The following is a 15,145-nucleotide window of genomic DNA, read 5'->3' on the forward strand; positions in this document are numbered from 1 at the left end:
GTAGTGTGAAGTGTGGAGTTGCGAGGTTGAAGGGGAGGGGGGGACCTTGCCCTTGGACAACAGAGAGCTTCAGACGAAGGTTTGTGTTGTGACCCTCCCGTTGTGTTGCACGCCTTCATTTCATGTTTGTTGTAACGGGTGGTGGTGCCTATGCACGTGGCCTGTATTCCAGCCCTTTGAAGGCAGCGAGGGTTGGCGTCGAGGAGGTGCCATTCCCTGGCTCGCCAGGCGACGACAAGAAAGCACGGACAGCCGTCAAATATAATCTATAACAGTGTTCTTCACTCACTTTCAGAGAGGGGGGGGGGTCACTTTTGCCAATATGACATCAGAGTGAGGACCGCCACTCATTTGAAACCATTGTGGTCACGTGTTGTTGTTGTTGTTGTCACGTGTTGTTGTTGTGTATTGTCGGTGGCTGCACGTCAGGGGCTGCACCAAAGGCCACCAGGAGTGGCTCGCGGGCCCTGCAATGGAAAACGCGGATCTGTAAAGCGTTCCTGCCCTGACACGCGTAGGGTTTTTTTTCGGGGTGCACCGGTTTTCTCCATTTTCCTATTAATCATTCATTCATTGGATGAAAAGTATCTTAATGTACAGAGGACTGCGAGGCTGTGGCAAATGTTGCCGGTGGCTCACCGCCTGGCCACCTTCCCACTTGGCTGTGGTTTTCTCGGCCACTGCGAGATACAATTCGCACGAACGACGCGATATGAAAGTAAACATTGCTATTGAATGTGGAGATCACGTGCCCGTTCGAAAAATTGCACTTGCATCCAGTGTTGGTAATAATGATAAAAATAAATTATTCTACCACGGAAACCGGGAACCCAGGCAAAATTCATTTGGCTTTAATGGCCATTCTTGATACTGATGTATGGGGTTTGCCTCCATGCGCCTTCGCCTGATTAAATAAACGATCTTATCTCTTTAAGAGGCTGTTTCCAACTCGGAGTAAAACAAAAAATCCCTATTCAATTCCCAAGGCTGTGTATACTCGCTGTGCAGGTGCCGAATGGATTATTTGTGCACCGCAGGATCATGAGAGATGATGGTTCAGGGGAGCCTTCATCGAGCAGCGGATTGATGGTGGCTGGTTTAATGTCAAGCGCTGCTGCAGAGCTTCAAAATGCCGCCTTCAGTTTTGTGATACTGCGTTGGCATTGGTGCACCACAAGCACCGATACAAACTAAACACATTAATCAATAACAACTTCCCTAACAGGAAAAATGAATACATATTTACGTACGTTTTGAGTAATAATACATTTTCATAGCAGATCCGTTGATATGTCTGCTATGAAGAAGGGCCATTTCCCAAAAAACATTACATGTTAAATATTTTTTCCTTTTCGGACGTTGGTGTTATTTACAAATCCTCTGAGTGTTTTTGTTGTTGCTGCATAATTTAGCCCAAGTCATTTAGTGCGACACAATGACATTGCTTGATAAATGCTAACAGAGACATCGCCCACATATAAGGAGAGCGTCGTTAATGACGAACCACGTAACAATTAGGGGCAGGGCTGACGTGGCACACTTATGAGGCATTATGTAAATGGTGTGGGCCGGTGTAATTGGTCCTTTTCCTCGCGGACTCTTTAATAGCCCAGCAGACGTGGGGGGCTCTCTCCCAAAGGCAGTTGTGCCGGCCATCTGCCAACCTGAATTATAATCGGCGCTGGGTGCCATGTTTTCTCAAATTATACTTGACACGTTTTTGGTGCACGGTTCTTCGCTCTTGTACGTTCTCGGTGGAACTTCCCTTATTCTCATTGATGTAGAGGGCCCACCATTGTCTCCGCATATCTGCGACAATAAGCCTGGCGGCTCAGCGGTAGAGCGAGTCATTCGCAATGAGAAGATTGCGAGTTAAAATCCTGATTGGGGGTTGGACTTAACCAATCATTCATCTGGGGGTCGATCAAATTATTACCACTTTATTTGTCCTTTGGATAGACCCCCCCTCTCTCCCCACAATTGGAATGCAGAATTTCACTGGCTCACCGCTGTTAATAGGAGATGAGCAACATGGCCATGCTCACTTGAGCAGGAAATCACTTTGAATTGACTCGTGAATAATATGATGGATTTTCTGGTGACTTATCCACGGGGAAAAAAATGTGGATAATAGGAAGAAGATTAGGGTTTCTGTGGCAGCATTTGTGGGTGAATGTTTCAAGTTTTCATGGGGAAATCTGAATGGATTTGGTGCCACCTTTTGTTGATCTCTTGTATCTGCAAGTAATATTCAGATATGGGGATGAATTCAGCACTGCTGAGAGACCACTTTCGGGTAACACCTCTTGTGTGCAAATATACGTGGATAACAGGAATAACAGTCTATGGGTAATATAATTAGTGGGTAATAGGGACACAGATGATGGAAATATCATTGTATTCTACTCTATGTATTTGAAAGTAGAGAATGTGCCTGACAGAACGTCCTCCGTGGAGATAGAGCAATGAAATTAGCTTGTGTGCAGGTGCAACGCGGATTTTTCTATCACAGGATCGTGGGCCATGGCGAAGGCTTGAGGAGGCATTTTTCCAGCATTGGATTGATCATGGCTGGTGATGATTATTTTAAAGGCTGCACTTATGACTGACATTGACGATTGGGAGTGACGTCAAATGACTAACGGTACCTTTTGCAACGTGAGCTTCGCAATGCACATTGATCGCCAGCATTTTTACGGTCCCGGTGTGCGAGATTTTTCTCTTCTCTCCCCACCCCATCTACCCGCTTCCCGCATGACTTTTCTGGGATGTATTGTTTCGCAGAGCCTCAACATTGCCACTGGTTAGAAAACGATAATTGCACTCCAGCAGAGAGTTTAGGGGGTCCTCAGCAGATCGTTTGTCAGAAGTGGAATTCCACGGATATGCTTAAAAGATAAATGTTCTCACTATTCTCAGTCCACCAATGAATAAAGGCCTCCTACAATTTCGGTAATTGGAGATATTGAACATACTTCACTCTACTGGCGAGCGCAGGTTGGTGAAGGGGGGTGGGGGGAGGGGGGCTGGACCGGCTCTGATATCACTCATCTCCCATGTTAGCCATGGTCAGAAATCAAACTGCTTGAACCCAAAATTTTGGGGAGTGCAAAATTGCGTGAATTTTTTGGGATAATAAAAATAAATGTTGATAATAAAGCAGATGGTCATTAATAGTCGCTGAGCAGTTGTGCAGCATCAGTGTCGAGGTAATTGAAAGCGCTTTTGCAGCATGCTTTAGCAAGAAGTGCGTTTTACTGCTTTTTTATTGATCCAGATGCACTTGGCTCTGCCTATGAAAGTAAGTGCTATGATATCACCACTAGATCTGGAAACAACCCACCATGCACTCACCGGGGTACAGCATTTCATCGATGAGCAGGCTATTTAAATAGTCCCAACCTTGCGATAACATTGCACTGACATTTCAGCAACATCGCAAGTCTCAACTCAGCAACTTTAGGACATACACCGACTGGCGACTATTTCTCACCAACCCGCACTGACCAACGTGGTGAATTATGGGTCAAACAACCCCCCGTGAGCAACATGGCGTAGGATGGCCTTCATCTAGCAGTAGATTGACATAGGTTTGTTAAATTATCGTGTGGATATGTATGCCGTTTTTATTCACAAGCACCTATAAACAGGTGTTGCCGTGAAGATTTAACACAGTGCAGTCTTTGAAGTGGCACTGAAATCCAAGGAGATTATGTATTGATATATAATCACGTATAGCTTTAGAACTAATTCACGCATTGGTAAATACTCACTTTCGTACAACGTTTGGCAACGTTTTGCCAAGCTCTTTATTCGCAAGCACATTTAAAATTGCTAAGGTAATGTGTTTCAGCCATTTGGTTTAGGTGTGAATGCGGCTTACGGAGTTGAGGACCGAGGCTTTTCTCTCCAGATTGTTTTCAATTTAACAATGGAACTGGCAAGAGGAACCGCTAAACATGTGAGCCCTTTGTAATGTTTTTTTTTTCCTATCAAACATAAGTTCCGTTACTGAGCGGTTGGGGCAACAACGGAGGGCGAGGTCACTTAAGATGCAGTTGCGGTTTCCATTTAAAATGAAATGAACGGAAATTCAAGTGACATTTTAAAATGCACTAAATGAAAGCAAAGCGTTACTGGAGATCAAATTATTTTTATTCACGCACACCGGCTGACACCGCAGTGACGCATTTAAAAGTACCAAAATTACTTCTGTCGTGAATTGGGTAAATATATGTCTATTAGTGGCCATTGATTAATTAGCATGCGTATCAAATCCCATTTAAATATAAAATAGTTTTTATCATTATACATTCAGAGTTAAATTGAGCCTTGTTAGATTAAATAGCTACAGTTTATTGCTGTCAGGAGAATATATATAATAAGCACAGAGGCAGACGGCCGTGCTTCTCGCCTTTATAGGTGCTGATAGCGAGCAGCACTTGCCTCAACACCCTACGCAGGCTACATGGAAGATCTATATTTATATAGTGCAATGCTTGTGGTGGGGTAAATAGTGGGTGCCTTTTCTTTTCAACGTGGCCACTCGCTGCACATTTTTGTGCTCGTTTTAAATTGGACAATTATTCACATCCAAAACATATATCAACTGCAGAGCTTGGGCAGTTGTTGGTGCCGGTTGTAGCTGAGTGGTTTCCCATGCTTCCGTGTGTTTTACAAATCCTTTGGCATTTTGAGATGCATGAATGATGCTATATACAGATCTAATGTTCTTATGAAATGTGTCCTTAACACAGACAGGCTCCATGTACTCGGCATTTTGTCCTTTACTTCTGTAAAATAGGAATAGTTGTAGAACCCTTCATCAGCCGACTGCTGGATGGAGGCATCCCTGTGCCGTGTGAGTCATTTAAATTGTTCAAGCATGCTTCCCCCATGCTGCTCAGTGTGGGCTTGTGAAGGGGTGCCAAGGACCGTTTTAGAAATCACTCGCAACTGATGTGAGCCGCGACGTGGAATCGAACCCGAGGACATCACCAGGTTCATAGTGCAGTGCGCTAACCACTGTGCCACCGCTCCACCCGCAAGCATAATATATATTTAAAAGTTTTGCTGTCTGGCTGGTGCGAGGTCAGGCAAGTGTTGCCGTGGTGACATCACCACGCACATCTGTGTGATCACATCGCTCAAATCCCGTGGCGTTGAGCCGGGTTCCTGAGTCCGTGTTCATGTCACCCCCCCCCCACTCCACCCTGGTCGTGGATCCCACGCAAATGCACGGGCAGTGCTAGCATTAGGTTCAAACAAGGTTCAGCCTTTTGTCTTCCGACTGCTGGTTTAAAGGCTGCCCGCTCTGTTGCCAGTCATGCGATTTGTTTTAAGCATCTTCAATGCTGGTCAATGTTGGTTGGCGAAAGGTGTAATAATAATTATAAAAAGTAATTTGGAACGCGTAATAAATTTCGCGAAACAGACGAACCATGCGAACTCGGGAACGCGCGGGGGTCACGGGTACGCGAGTGCCAGCCTTCAGCTGACCTACAACAGGGAGTTTGAACGGTTCCCATGCGGAGCAGGAGAGAGTTCCAGATTAAAGGTGCAGCCGCAGAGAGATTGCCCCTCTCAGCCAGGACAGTCCTGACTCTGGGGACCATCAGCAAATCTTGGGACCATCAGCAGATTTCGGGATTGTGCTCCTTCCAACGCGGCGGCTTCTCGGCGTTGGCGGTGGCCCATCATCACTCCTTCAGATATCTCTTCCGGGAATTAAAACTTCAGGCGGCCAGGTTGACAGCTCAGTCCGCTAGCCATTGTGCCACCGTTGATTCCACCTTACCTATGTAATGTACGGACGATCACGACAACAACAAAAAATCTCCTAAAACGCAGCAAACTTTTCTCCTCGTCACTGGAAGCCTGGGATGCGATTAAATCCATTGTGCTCAAATCCTCCTCTGCATTCTCCTCCCTCCCCCCCCAGCACCCATCCTACATCCCCACCCCACGCTGCATATGTTTGGCAGCAACTGTACACGTCGAGAGGGGTGGGCGGCGAGGGAAGGAGGGGTGGCGGAGCAAACCATTCGTGCCTCGGACTTGGGGGTACGAGGTGATCAGAGATAGGGGGGTGGGTGGGTGGGTGGTGGTGGAGAGACAAGGCTGCAGGGGAGACCATAGAGCAGTATTTAACGGGGAGTTTCCTCAACAGAGCCGCTGGCGGATGGGAAGAGGTGCCAGGCAATAGCCCGCCGGTTGGTGAGTGGTGGGGGGGGGGGGGTGACTCGCCCGCTCGGGTTTTGGTGCCTCTTTTTAGCTTTCTCTTTTTTTTGATTTGCCGCGGTGGAGTACCATGGTGGTCCGCCCCATAAGAGCGTGAGCGGCCGGGATTTTTTTGTTGTCCCGGGCGAACCGACGAGGAGCCGGCGGGCGACGTGCGGCTGTGCTGGGGGTGGGGGGGGGGCGAGGGAGGAGCGGAACGAGACAAAGAGACGGGAAGGGGAGAGAGGCGATGAATTTCCAGCAGCAGCAGCTGTCCATCTCGGCTGCCATTCGCGCCGAGATCCAGCGGTTCGAGAGCGTCCACCCCAACATCTACGCCATCTACGACCTCCTGGAACGCGTGGAGGAACCGTCGGTGCAGAACCAGCTGCGAGAACACATCATCTGCATCGAGGGTGAGTCCTCCTCCTCCTCCACCCTTCAACCACCACCCACCCCCCCTCTCTCTCCAATAAAGAGGAGCATGCAGAGGTCACGCCGTGACCTTTCCAGGCAATTGTTTTTGATTAATATGCGGGTCCAGGAGCTGTGTCGTGCTGACGGACGTCATGCAAACTGATGGCACTTAACAAAATAACACTGCCCGTGTCATCATGCACCACCACCACGCTGCAGTGCATCAACTTGTATTGTTATATTGAGTCACAAGGATAATTTAAAGATTGTCACAGAACGGTGCTCATTGCAAAGGTTTTTTTAAAATAAATATTCAATACAGTGGATTATTAGCCACGAATTTTCGAAATAAAATGAAAATAAGAAGGGGAAAAAAAAATCTCTTTTTATTGCCTTGATGACAGAGTGTTATTGATGGTTCCTGTGAGTGTAATAAGCTTACTGCATGTTTTTTTTTCTCCAAGCCGAGAAGTGAAGGGCGCTTTCTTGATGAGTGCCGTAACAATGTCACTGAGATGCACATGTGTGCAGGCATCCAGTGTCTCGCGTTAGTCCTGCGAATGGCAATGTGTGCGTGTCGTTAGCCTACACCCAGACGTAACGGCTAACTGCTCAAGAGATTCGCGGTTATTTACTACCAGCGCTGTCTGTCCCAAAAAACAAACGCATGCAGCAGAAGAGCCAGAAAAATCTTTACAGCGGACAACTTGCCATTCATTGCATCGCGCGCAAGCGTCACGTTTTACTGCAGCTCCGAGGACCTCGCAGCGCTTGGTAATTTCGGCAGGATTAGTTGTCAATCGCCTCGGCATAGTCACCATCGCCATTCATGCCAGAGCCCCCGTTCCTTTTTTTTGTGAGAGCCAGAAAAAAATGAATGGATTTATACCTACCTCTCAAAACACTGCTGCCGGAACAGCCTTCACCACGGGCAATAATTTACCATCGGACCTTGAATGAAGATGTACTGTACTACAGTGGACCAGGCTCTGATCACTGACACAAATTGAGCTTCCCTTCGTTTTCGTCGCGGCCACTGACTTGGCTGCCTATTTTACGATGTCGCTCGCTTTTGTTCCCCAGCCATCATTTCCATTGGCGGCGGTGTTGTTGTTATTGCTGTTGTCCTCGTGGGCGCTTTGACCGTTGACCGGAGGGGAGGATTCAATCGCTCGTGCACGCTTCGCTCAGCCAGCGTTGTCCGAACGGGACAACTCGGGTCGTCTCGGCGGCGACAAAGTCGCGTGGCGCAGCGAGTGGCTCCTGCCGAGGGAGTCGTCGCTCGTCCGTCACGCGCTGGCTCTGAGGAGTAAACATCACCAGCACACCAGGCCACTGTTTTATGCATAGTGGTGACTCGTACATGTGCTCTCCAGGGTCAACGCCCGCTTAGCTTCCGAGATGTGACAAGATCGGGCGCCATCCGGGTCTCCTTTGGTTATAGCCAAATGGCCAATCTCTTGGCAGGACCCTTCTGGAAAAGAGCGTTGAGACTCACTGAGGCTTTCCTGGGTAAACAAGCACAAAATCGCTAATAGGCTATGGATGAAGCCAGTTGTCACACGAGCAGTGGGGCGATGTGGTGGGCAGCGGAGCAAAGTGCAGCAAAATGCATTGCTGTACTCTACTCCTATGCTCCCACGTCTATGCGCTCTGCCTTCACCAACCCGTACTGACCAAGATGGTGAGGTGCTCATCCAGCAGTGGAATGAGAAGTGCTATATTCTGGGGTTCATTGCATGACAGTAATGTTCATTACATGACAATCAGACCAATCAATATTTAGTTTGTTCTCACAGCTGGAACTGTGCGCAATAAAATTCAGACCCAAATTTAATTTCATGGTTTTTTTTTGCATAGCAATTATTTGATGGCAAGGCTGAGACCAGCCACTGACCACACTCGAGAACCTGGTTTTGACCACAGGCGGCCGCTTGGATTTGGACCCGGGTATGTGCAGTGCCAGCTAAACTCAAAGACGTCTGCACACAAGCGAATAAAATATTAACAAAGCTAGCGGTGTCACACATCGACGATGAATGCTGAAGGAAGCCAGAACAACAATAACAAAACCTTTCTTTAGCACCTTGTAGGTCTCAGGTCCTCAATTCGTGCTTAACAAACCAACCGCTATCTGTAGTTACAACAATTAAGAGATTAAAATCAGGTAAACAAATCACAGCTCATTGTCGCTCATTTAAATGTTATTAAAATCCCGTTTAAACAATTACGTCTCGAGGCGTGGCAAAACAAATGGACAGTGAAATTAGTGAATCTTCCCAGGCATCGTGAGATGGGAAGTTCTGCCACCGTTGGCTTATAGGACGGAAGGCGTCTCTTAGTGGGCTTGCATTGAGTGAATAGAGTTAGTGACCTGCGACATGAGACAGCAGATCAGTTAGGTTAGGGGGAGTGAGACCATTTGGAGGCTTATAAGCTAAAAGCTTCCCAGAGGTGATTGGCTTTTATTTATTTACTTGTATGCTATACATGGCAGGGAGCGGTGGCACGGTGGTTAATGCACTGCGCGATGAGCGCGGTGTCCTGAGTTCCGTTCCTGGCCACAGCAACCCGCAGCTATTTGGCTGGCAGTGTGAAGTATGGTCAAACAACCCTCAGGACCATCACAGCACTGGGAGACCTTCATCCAGGAGTGGATTGAAATAATGCATTGCAAATAATTTTTTTCGTATTTTTTTCCCTGCCATATACTTATATATGTTACAAACAAAATGCCCGATTAAGCGCTCGTGATATTGGATAAGCAGCAGCAATTCGTCGGGAAAGATTTTCCTTCAAGTGTTCCCTTTTGCCGGAGGGTCAAGTGCTCGTTGTCGTATGGGGAAAAAAAATGTGAGAGAGGCATGTAATACTCATGTGATGGAGCCTCAATGATTATGTTACATATAGACTTTGTGTCATGATGGAGGGCACTGTTGGAGAACTCCCACAGCGATTCACATTCTCTGGCTTTCTTTTTGGATTCTTAAAACTCTGATGACTCTTTGATATCTTCTTTACCCGACCTGCCATTACTAGCCGCACCCTGTTGATTTGTGCTGCACAAACAGCAATTAACCCAACCCTACTCATTATCTATAGTATAATGTCCTTTCTCTCGCTCTCTGTAAGCCTTAATATTACCTGAAGAAGGACCATCGTCCAAAATACAGAGATCCCACACCTCCAATTAGCATGGTAGGCTACGCACGGTGCGAAAGAAGTTCAACATATATACATGCATGTCTGCATTGCTGACTTTGTGATTCCCAGCTGATTGCAATGTATAGAAAGCAGGCCCGCATGGACATACTTCCACGTGTAAGAATCTCGCTGAAAGAAAGGCATATTATTTGATTACTGTAGAAAACTTATGTGGGCAGGTGCTCCCCCTGAAATGTTTTAGCCCAGGAACTGCACCGTAAAATTGGGAGTAAAAGATTAATTGTAATGAATGTCCAGCGCATTTCAAATTGCCTAGAAGCAGAGCCATGCAGCCTTCAGTGCGAGCAATGTGGCCTACAGTGGCAGCAGCGTGTAGACCAGAGACACATATGGTCCGAGGTGATACGAGCGTGTAGTCTACAAAGATACACATACATACAAACCTCACTTTTATCTAAGTGGCAGTAAAAACAAAGCCTCGTTGAGGCCTGACAGGTGAGGGCACTCAGGTGACCATTTTGGAAGGGGGACATTTCACAGGGGGCAAATAATTTCCCAAAAAAAATGTCTTGCACATGTGCATTGTGTGTTCATTATATAATATAAAACGGATAGAACATATAATTCTGTACACACCAAAAATTATTCGGTATTTATTTAAAAAAAATGTTTTACACTATATGAAAACAAACAGAAAAATGTGTCCATGACGTACAACGGCCATCCAAACGTTAATGGCGCTGGTGGAAACTGCCACTTTTTGCACCACCACCCCCCACCTCTGCCCCAGCTCGCCCCCTCTCCCGCTCCTGAGCTCACCTCTGGTTCACGGCAGTTGGGCAGAGGCCGTGTTTGGTTTTTACCTGCCGTGTTGGTTGCCGCGATGTGGCGAGAGGGTCGAGAGGGTCGAGGGGGGGGGGGTTGCGCCTGGCTGAGAGCCCGAGAGTCTGGCCCAATGGATCGCGATGCACAGCGTGAAAATGTGTACATTGCGCTGACCCCCCTACCTACCAGCTGATTTATCACACCTATGCTTTTGCCACGAGCTGCCATGCGGTGAAGATTTATGCGGAAGGGCGACTCTTGCCTTCGCGGTCAGTTGGCGCACACCAGTGTTTCGCGAGCGGTCTTTCTGTAACGTTGCGTGTCGCATGGCGTTCGTCTCGCCTCCCACGCCAGGGTTACGTTTTATTTGAGTTGTTTAGTAATATTGGCGAGGACTCTCGATATTATTTGTTTTACTTGGGCTCCTGCGCGCCTCATGGATTTTACATTGAGAAATGTTAATATAGGCTCATAAAAATCTGCGACTTCATTGAGACCAGTTTGCACAGAGTTGACAGTTGGATTTTGAGTGCTGCTTGCCATGTAAAGATTAATTCCCCTGTAATACGATGAATGATTTGAGTTCACAATTTGATTCAAGAATCACGTTTTGTTTATGGAGTGATGAATGTAGTGCCTGATGTGACGTATAACGTATATCATCAGCCTGTTCAAACGGGTTATAAAGCTGATTTTAAGAATTTCAGACCAATTAGCCTCTTTATCACATTGTTCATAGACATCACGTGGGAACAGATTAATGGAACGTCAGCCTACCCTGTGAGCTGGCTGAGTTGAAGAAACGCTTCTATACCATTGATCACACACACACACAATCGATCATATTTTGGAAACGACAAATCTATACACCGTACGTACACACATGGTAAAAACAATTGGTTTTCACAATTTGATTCGATGCATCGTTACACGCCTCGTATTTTCTGCCATAAATTTCCAAAGCGTGCCTGCCGAATTATTCAACGCGAATGTTTAAAATACTGCGACATTGCTCGCAAGTCTAGGCTATTGTGCACTTGTCATAACGTGCGTCCCATTGAAGGAAATAAAACAATCCAGTTGTTTGAAATTCAAGGCTTGAGTTGCATACATGATCTGCAAAATTGTCAGCACAGGTTGCCTCGCTGCTAGACTTATGCGAGCGCAAATTTCGATGTGCACGCCGCGTCCATCAACGTCTTCAGGTTTAAATTGAACGCACTAAAATTTTTAGTTGAACACTAACACGGCAAGCGTTGTGCTTTTAACAAAAACCGTAATGTAATTGGTGAAGGAGAATTCGTATGCTACGGTCGTTTGGCAGAGGCTCTGCTCGAATCGCAGTGTTCCCATCTATAATTAATTCTCCGCGGAGACTTTGAGACGTCAGTTCATAAAAAAGGTGCAAATTGGAATGACTGTCTCGGCCTACTTGAGAGGAATCCCTGTAACGTGCCAGGGCCAACGCATTTTCAAACGTGAACGCGATTGTTTGCAAACCGCCCACGTATTTCTTTCCCCACCCCGACTGTATCGATGAAATGTGTTACTCCAGGTTTTAGAACGCCTGGAGAAGACACTAAGTCAACATTATAGCAGAGCACAAGTTTTTCAAAGGGGGCCGGCCTTTTCAACTGGTGATAGGTTACTCAGAGGACATCCGTTGAAATAAAACGTGGGGGAGAACTCGCACGTTTTGCACGCATCGTCTGCATAAATGCATCGCTAATTGCAACCCCCTCACCGTCCCTCGCACACCCTCAAAACACGTGCTCATGAATATCAAGTGGCCGTGCACAAGAAATGGCTCTTGGCCAATAGCTCCAGAATACTGCAATACGCTTCGCAGATAAGTCATCGTGCTGCTTGTAATTGATAGAGATGCCTTAATCGACGTAACATACGGCACTTTATTTCCGACGTCTCTGTAGATGCGCCGCGGTGGCGAGATGTTAATTCCCTCGCCTGGTTTTTAGGATGTCGTGGGTTCAATCCCGACCCTGACGCCTGCATATTTAAAGTTTGCATGTTCTCTCCGTGGGTGCGTGGATTTTGTTTCTGGGTCCTCCAGATTTCTCCTCCTCATTTCGAACCAAAATGTGTTTAGAGTATTTGGCTGATATAAATTTTCACACGATGAGCCACTTCTTTGAGCTATCATTAGTGGCCAGGTCGCTTCTGCAAATTTAAGAGCTTTACAGCTCGGTCGGCTTTACTTGGTCACATAAAAATAGTTGATAGTTGGGCATAATGACTTTAAACCCCTCGCCAAACCTCCTACGCATTTCACAAGTAATGCTCATCGCATATCTGCATTTCCCATAAATATGCTAAATTCCTCTTGATATGCAAATTATTTTGTCAAGACGCTCTTCGCCCCTCCATCCCAGCATAAATAGTCGCTCCAAGCCTGGAGCGTGCCATTCAGACTCTGTCTTCTCGACGGACCTGTTCTCCACCTGAGGACGGCTGCTTGCGTTGTGGCCGAAACGTCGTGAGAATTATTTTATTATGTTTTATTTTTATTATTTTATTACTTCCCTTCTACGTGACTTTACCGAAAGAACCAAGAAGATGAATCCCTGCAGTCACGAAAGCTTTAAATCGAAATTTAGTTGATAGTTTTTTATTGTATCGTGCCTGCTTTGCCAACATAAATCATTGGCGCGGTGCCCTCTTTAGATTGGCATCTCAGTCGGTTGCGCGGCGCCGGCGGCTCACGAGCTGTAGCTCAGCTTTGGGGGGGCCTCTTTGGACCGCCATTTCATTTCGCGCGGCTCGTAGCCGCACAATGCACACCCCTTCCAAACGGTCCAAAAACGATATCCATCCATCGATGGAGGAGTCTCGGAACAACGTGGGCAATAGAAGAACCGTTGAGCGGAGATCTGCATTGGAACATTTTATTCGGTTCTGGATGTGGAAAGAGGTTCCCTCGCCCATGCGAAATTTACCACGATGCATTCACTTTTTAGAGCGGGTTTTGTTGCTAATCCTTCATTGAAGGATTACAGGTCACAGTGGGGTTACTGTGGACCAGAGGTGTGGACTCGAGTCGTGTGACTTGGACTCGAGTCAGACTCGAGTCATGAATTTGATGACTTCAGACTCGACTCGGCAAAATGTGCAAAGACTTGCAACTCGACTTGGACTTGCATAACAATGACTTTGTCCCACCTCTGCTGTGGACCACAACATAATATCGCGGTAGTCTGTACTCCTTCTACGGAGGAAGAGCAAAAGAACACGATCTCTCCCCTGAAACCCTTCTCGTGGCCAGCAGACCTCGACATTGCCATCTAGCTCCCGAACAAATTTCCATATGCAACAGAATAGAAATTGAGGGCTCTCTCTCGGAGATGAATATCCTTTTACCGTCGCTGGGTTCTTCGCAATGCCAACCTCTAACCAGCGGCCACGTTTGTTCCACAGGGCATTTGTCCAGGATGCAGGGCAGCCCGCTCGTGAATACTCGCACGTGGACCCTTGTAGACAAATAAATCCCAGCGAGTTATTCGTGTGTTCAAACCGACGTGTTTGATTGCCTGAATGGTGGCTTGTGTCTTCTGTGAATAGGTAAAAAAAATTCTGAAGACCAAGTAAGCTAAAAAAAGTCACAAGGCTCCTGGGAGAAAGATACAATTTATTACAGCACAAACTTACTCTTGTTTATTGTTGAAACACAGCCCTCGTAGACGTACTGGATGGTGCTAATGCAAAATTTACTGCAATGCGTAAATAAATGTACATTCTGACACATCATTACAACGACACTGGGGTCCCCAACTAAGTTGTGTTTTGTTTGCTCCTCGAGAGCTGGGGGAGGGAAACAGAAAACAAAGAATCCTGACACGGTAAGAAAAAAGAAACTTGCTCGTATTGTGTTGCCCAGATGACGAGGGAACCAGGAATTCTCTAGAGCACAATGGCGGGTTGTCTGCGGTGAACATCGTTAGCGTTTTGTGAGCTCCGCTATCCATGAGAAAGCAAGGCTCACCTTCCACGTTCAGGTCACACGCGCCTCTCCGCAGACGCGCCTTTTATTTTTTTTTATACTTTGACATCGTGGCACTTTGCGAACGATATCGCAAGAGCTGCCACCAGAGACGAATGGACAAAATGTTTTGGGGGGTTGTTGTTGTGGTGGGGGGTGTGAATCGGGCACGTTCAAGTGGGCGGTGGAGGGGGGGGAGGTGTCATTGGCATTGATACAAACCACGGGTCTCTGCGGTTTGCTCGCTGGTGTCACTACATATGATGTTTTCTCACAATCCCCACAACTCGTATCACTTAAAAAAACCCTCTTTCGTCTGAATGCCGTTGTCACTAACGACTGCTTGTCGCCACAGTCTACTCACATGCACGTGTCACTACAGATCATGTATCTTCGTAGTCTGCACGCTCGTATCGCCTCAGACCATGTGTCTCTCTGGTCTCCACGCTGCCGTCACTGCAGGCTACATTGCTTGCAGCCGAAGGCTGCACGGCTTTGCTTCTTGGACAATTTACAATGCGCTGC

At 46.9% G+C, this 15,145-nt stretch overlaps 1 protein-coding gene and 1 long non-coding RNA gene across 2 annotated transcripts in view; one reads left to right on the forward strand and one right to left on the reverse strand.

Annotated features, from left to right (window-relative positions):
• Nucleotides 1-6,215: 6,215 nt before the first annotated feature.
• Nucleotides 6,216-15,145, forward strand: part of LOC133344677 (arf-GAP with GTPase, ANK repeat and PH domain-containing protein 1-like) — a 115,384-nt gene continuing 106,454 nt past the window's right edge. The window contains exon 1 of the mRNA XM_061554734.1: nt 6,216-6,635. Within this exon, the coding sequence (XP_061410718.1) occupies nt 6,470-6,635 (166 nt within the window). The 5' untranslated portion in view covers nt 6,216-6,469. The remainder of the gene's footprint in view (nt 6,636-15,145) is intronic.
• Nucleotides 6,297-10,717, reverse strand: LOC133344685 (uncharacterized). The gene is made up of 4 exons (XR_009755358.1): nt 10,621-10,717; nt 7,530-7,938; nt 7,079-7,190; nt 6,297-6,403 (listed from the first exon to the last, which is right to left on the reverse strand). It is a non-coding gene; the product is annotated as an uncharacterized LOC133344685 (long non-coding RNA).

The sequence above is a fragment of the Lethenteron reissneri genome, chromosome 20 (genome assembly GCF_015708825.2).
Source record: "Lethenteron reissneri isolate LAM-NWPU_2019-01 chromosome 20, ASM1570882v1, whole genome shotgun sequence".
NCBI classification, from domain to species: Eukaryota; Metazoa; Chordata; class Hyperoartia; order Petromyzontiformes; family Petromyzontidae; genus Lethenteron; species Lethenteron reissneri.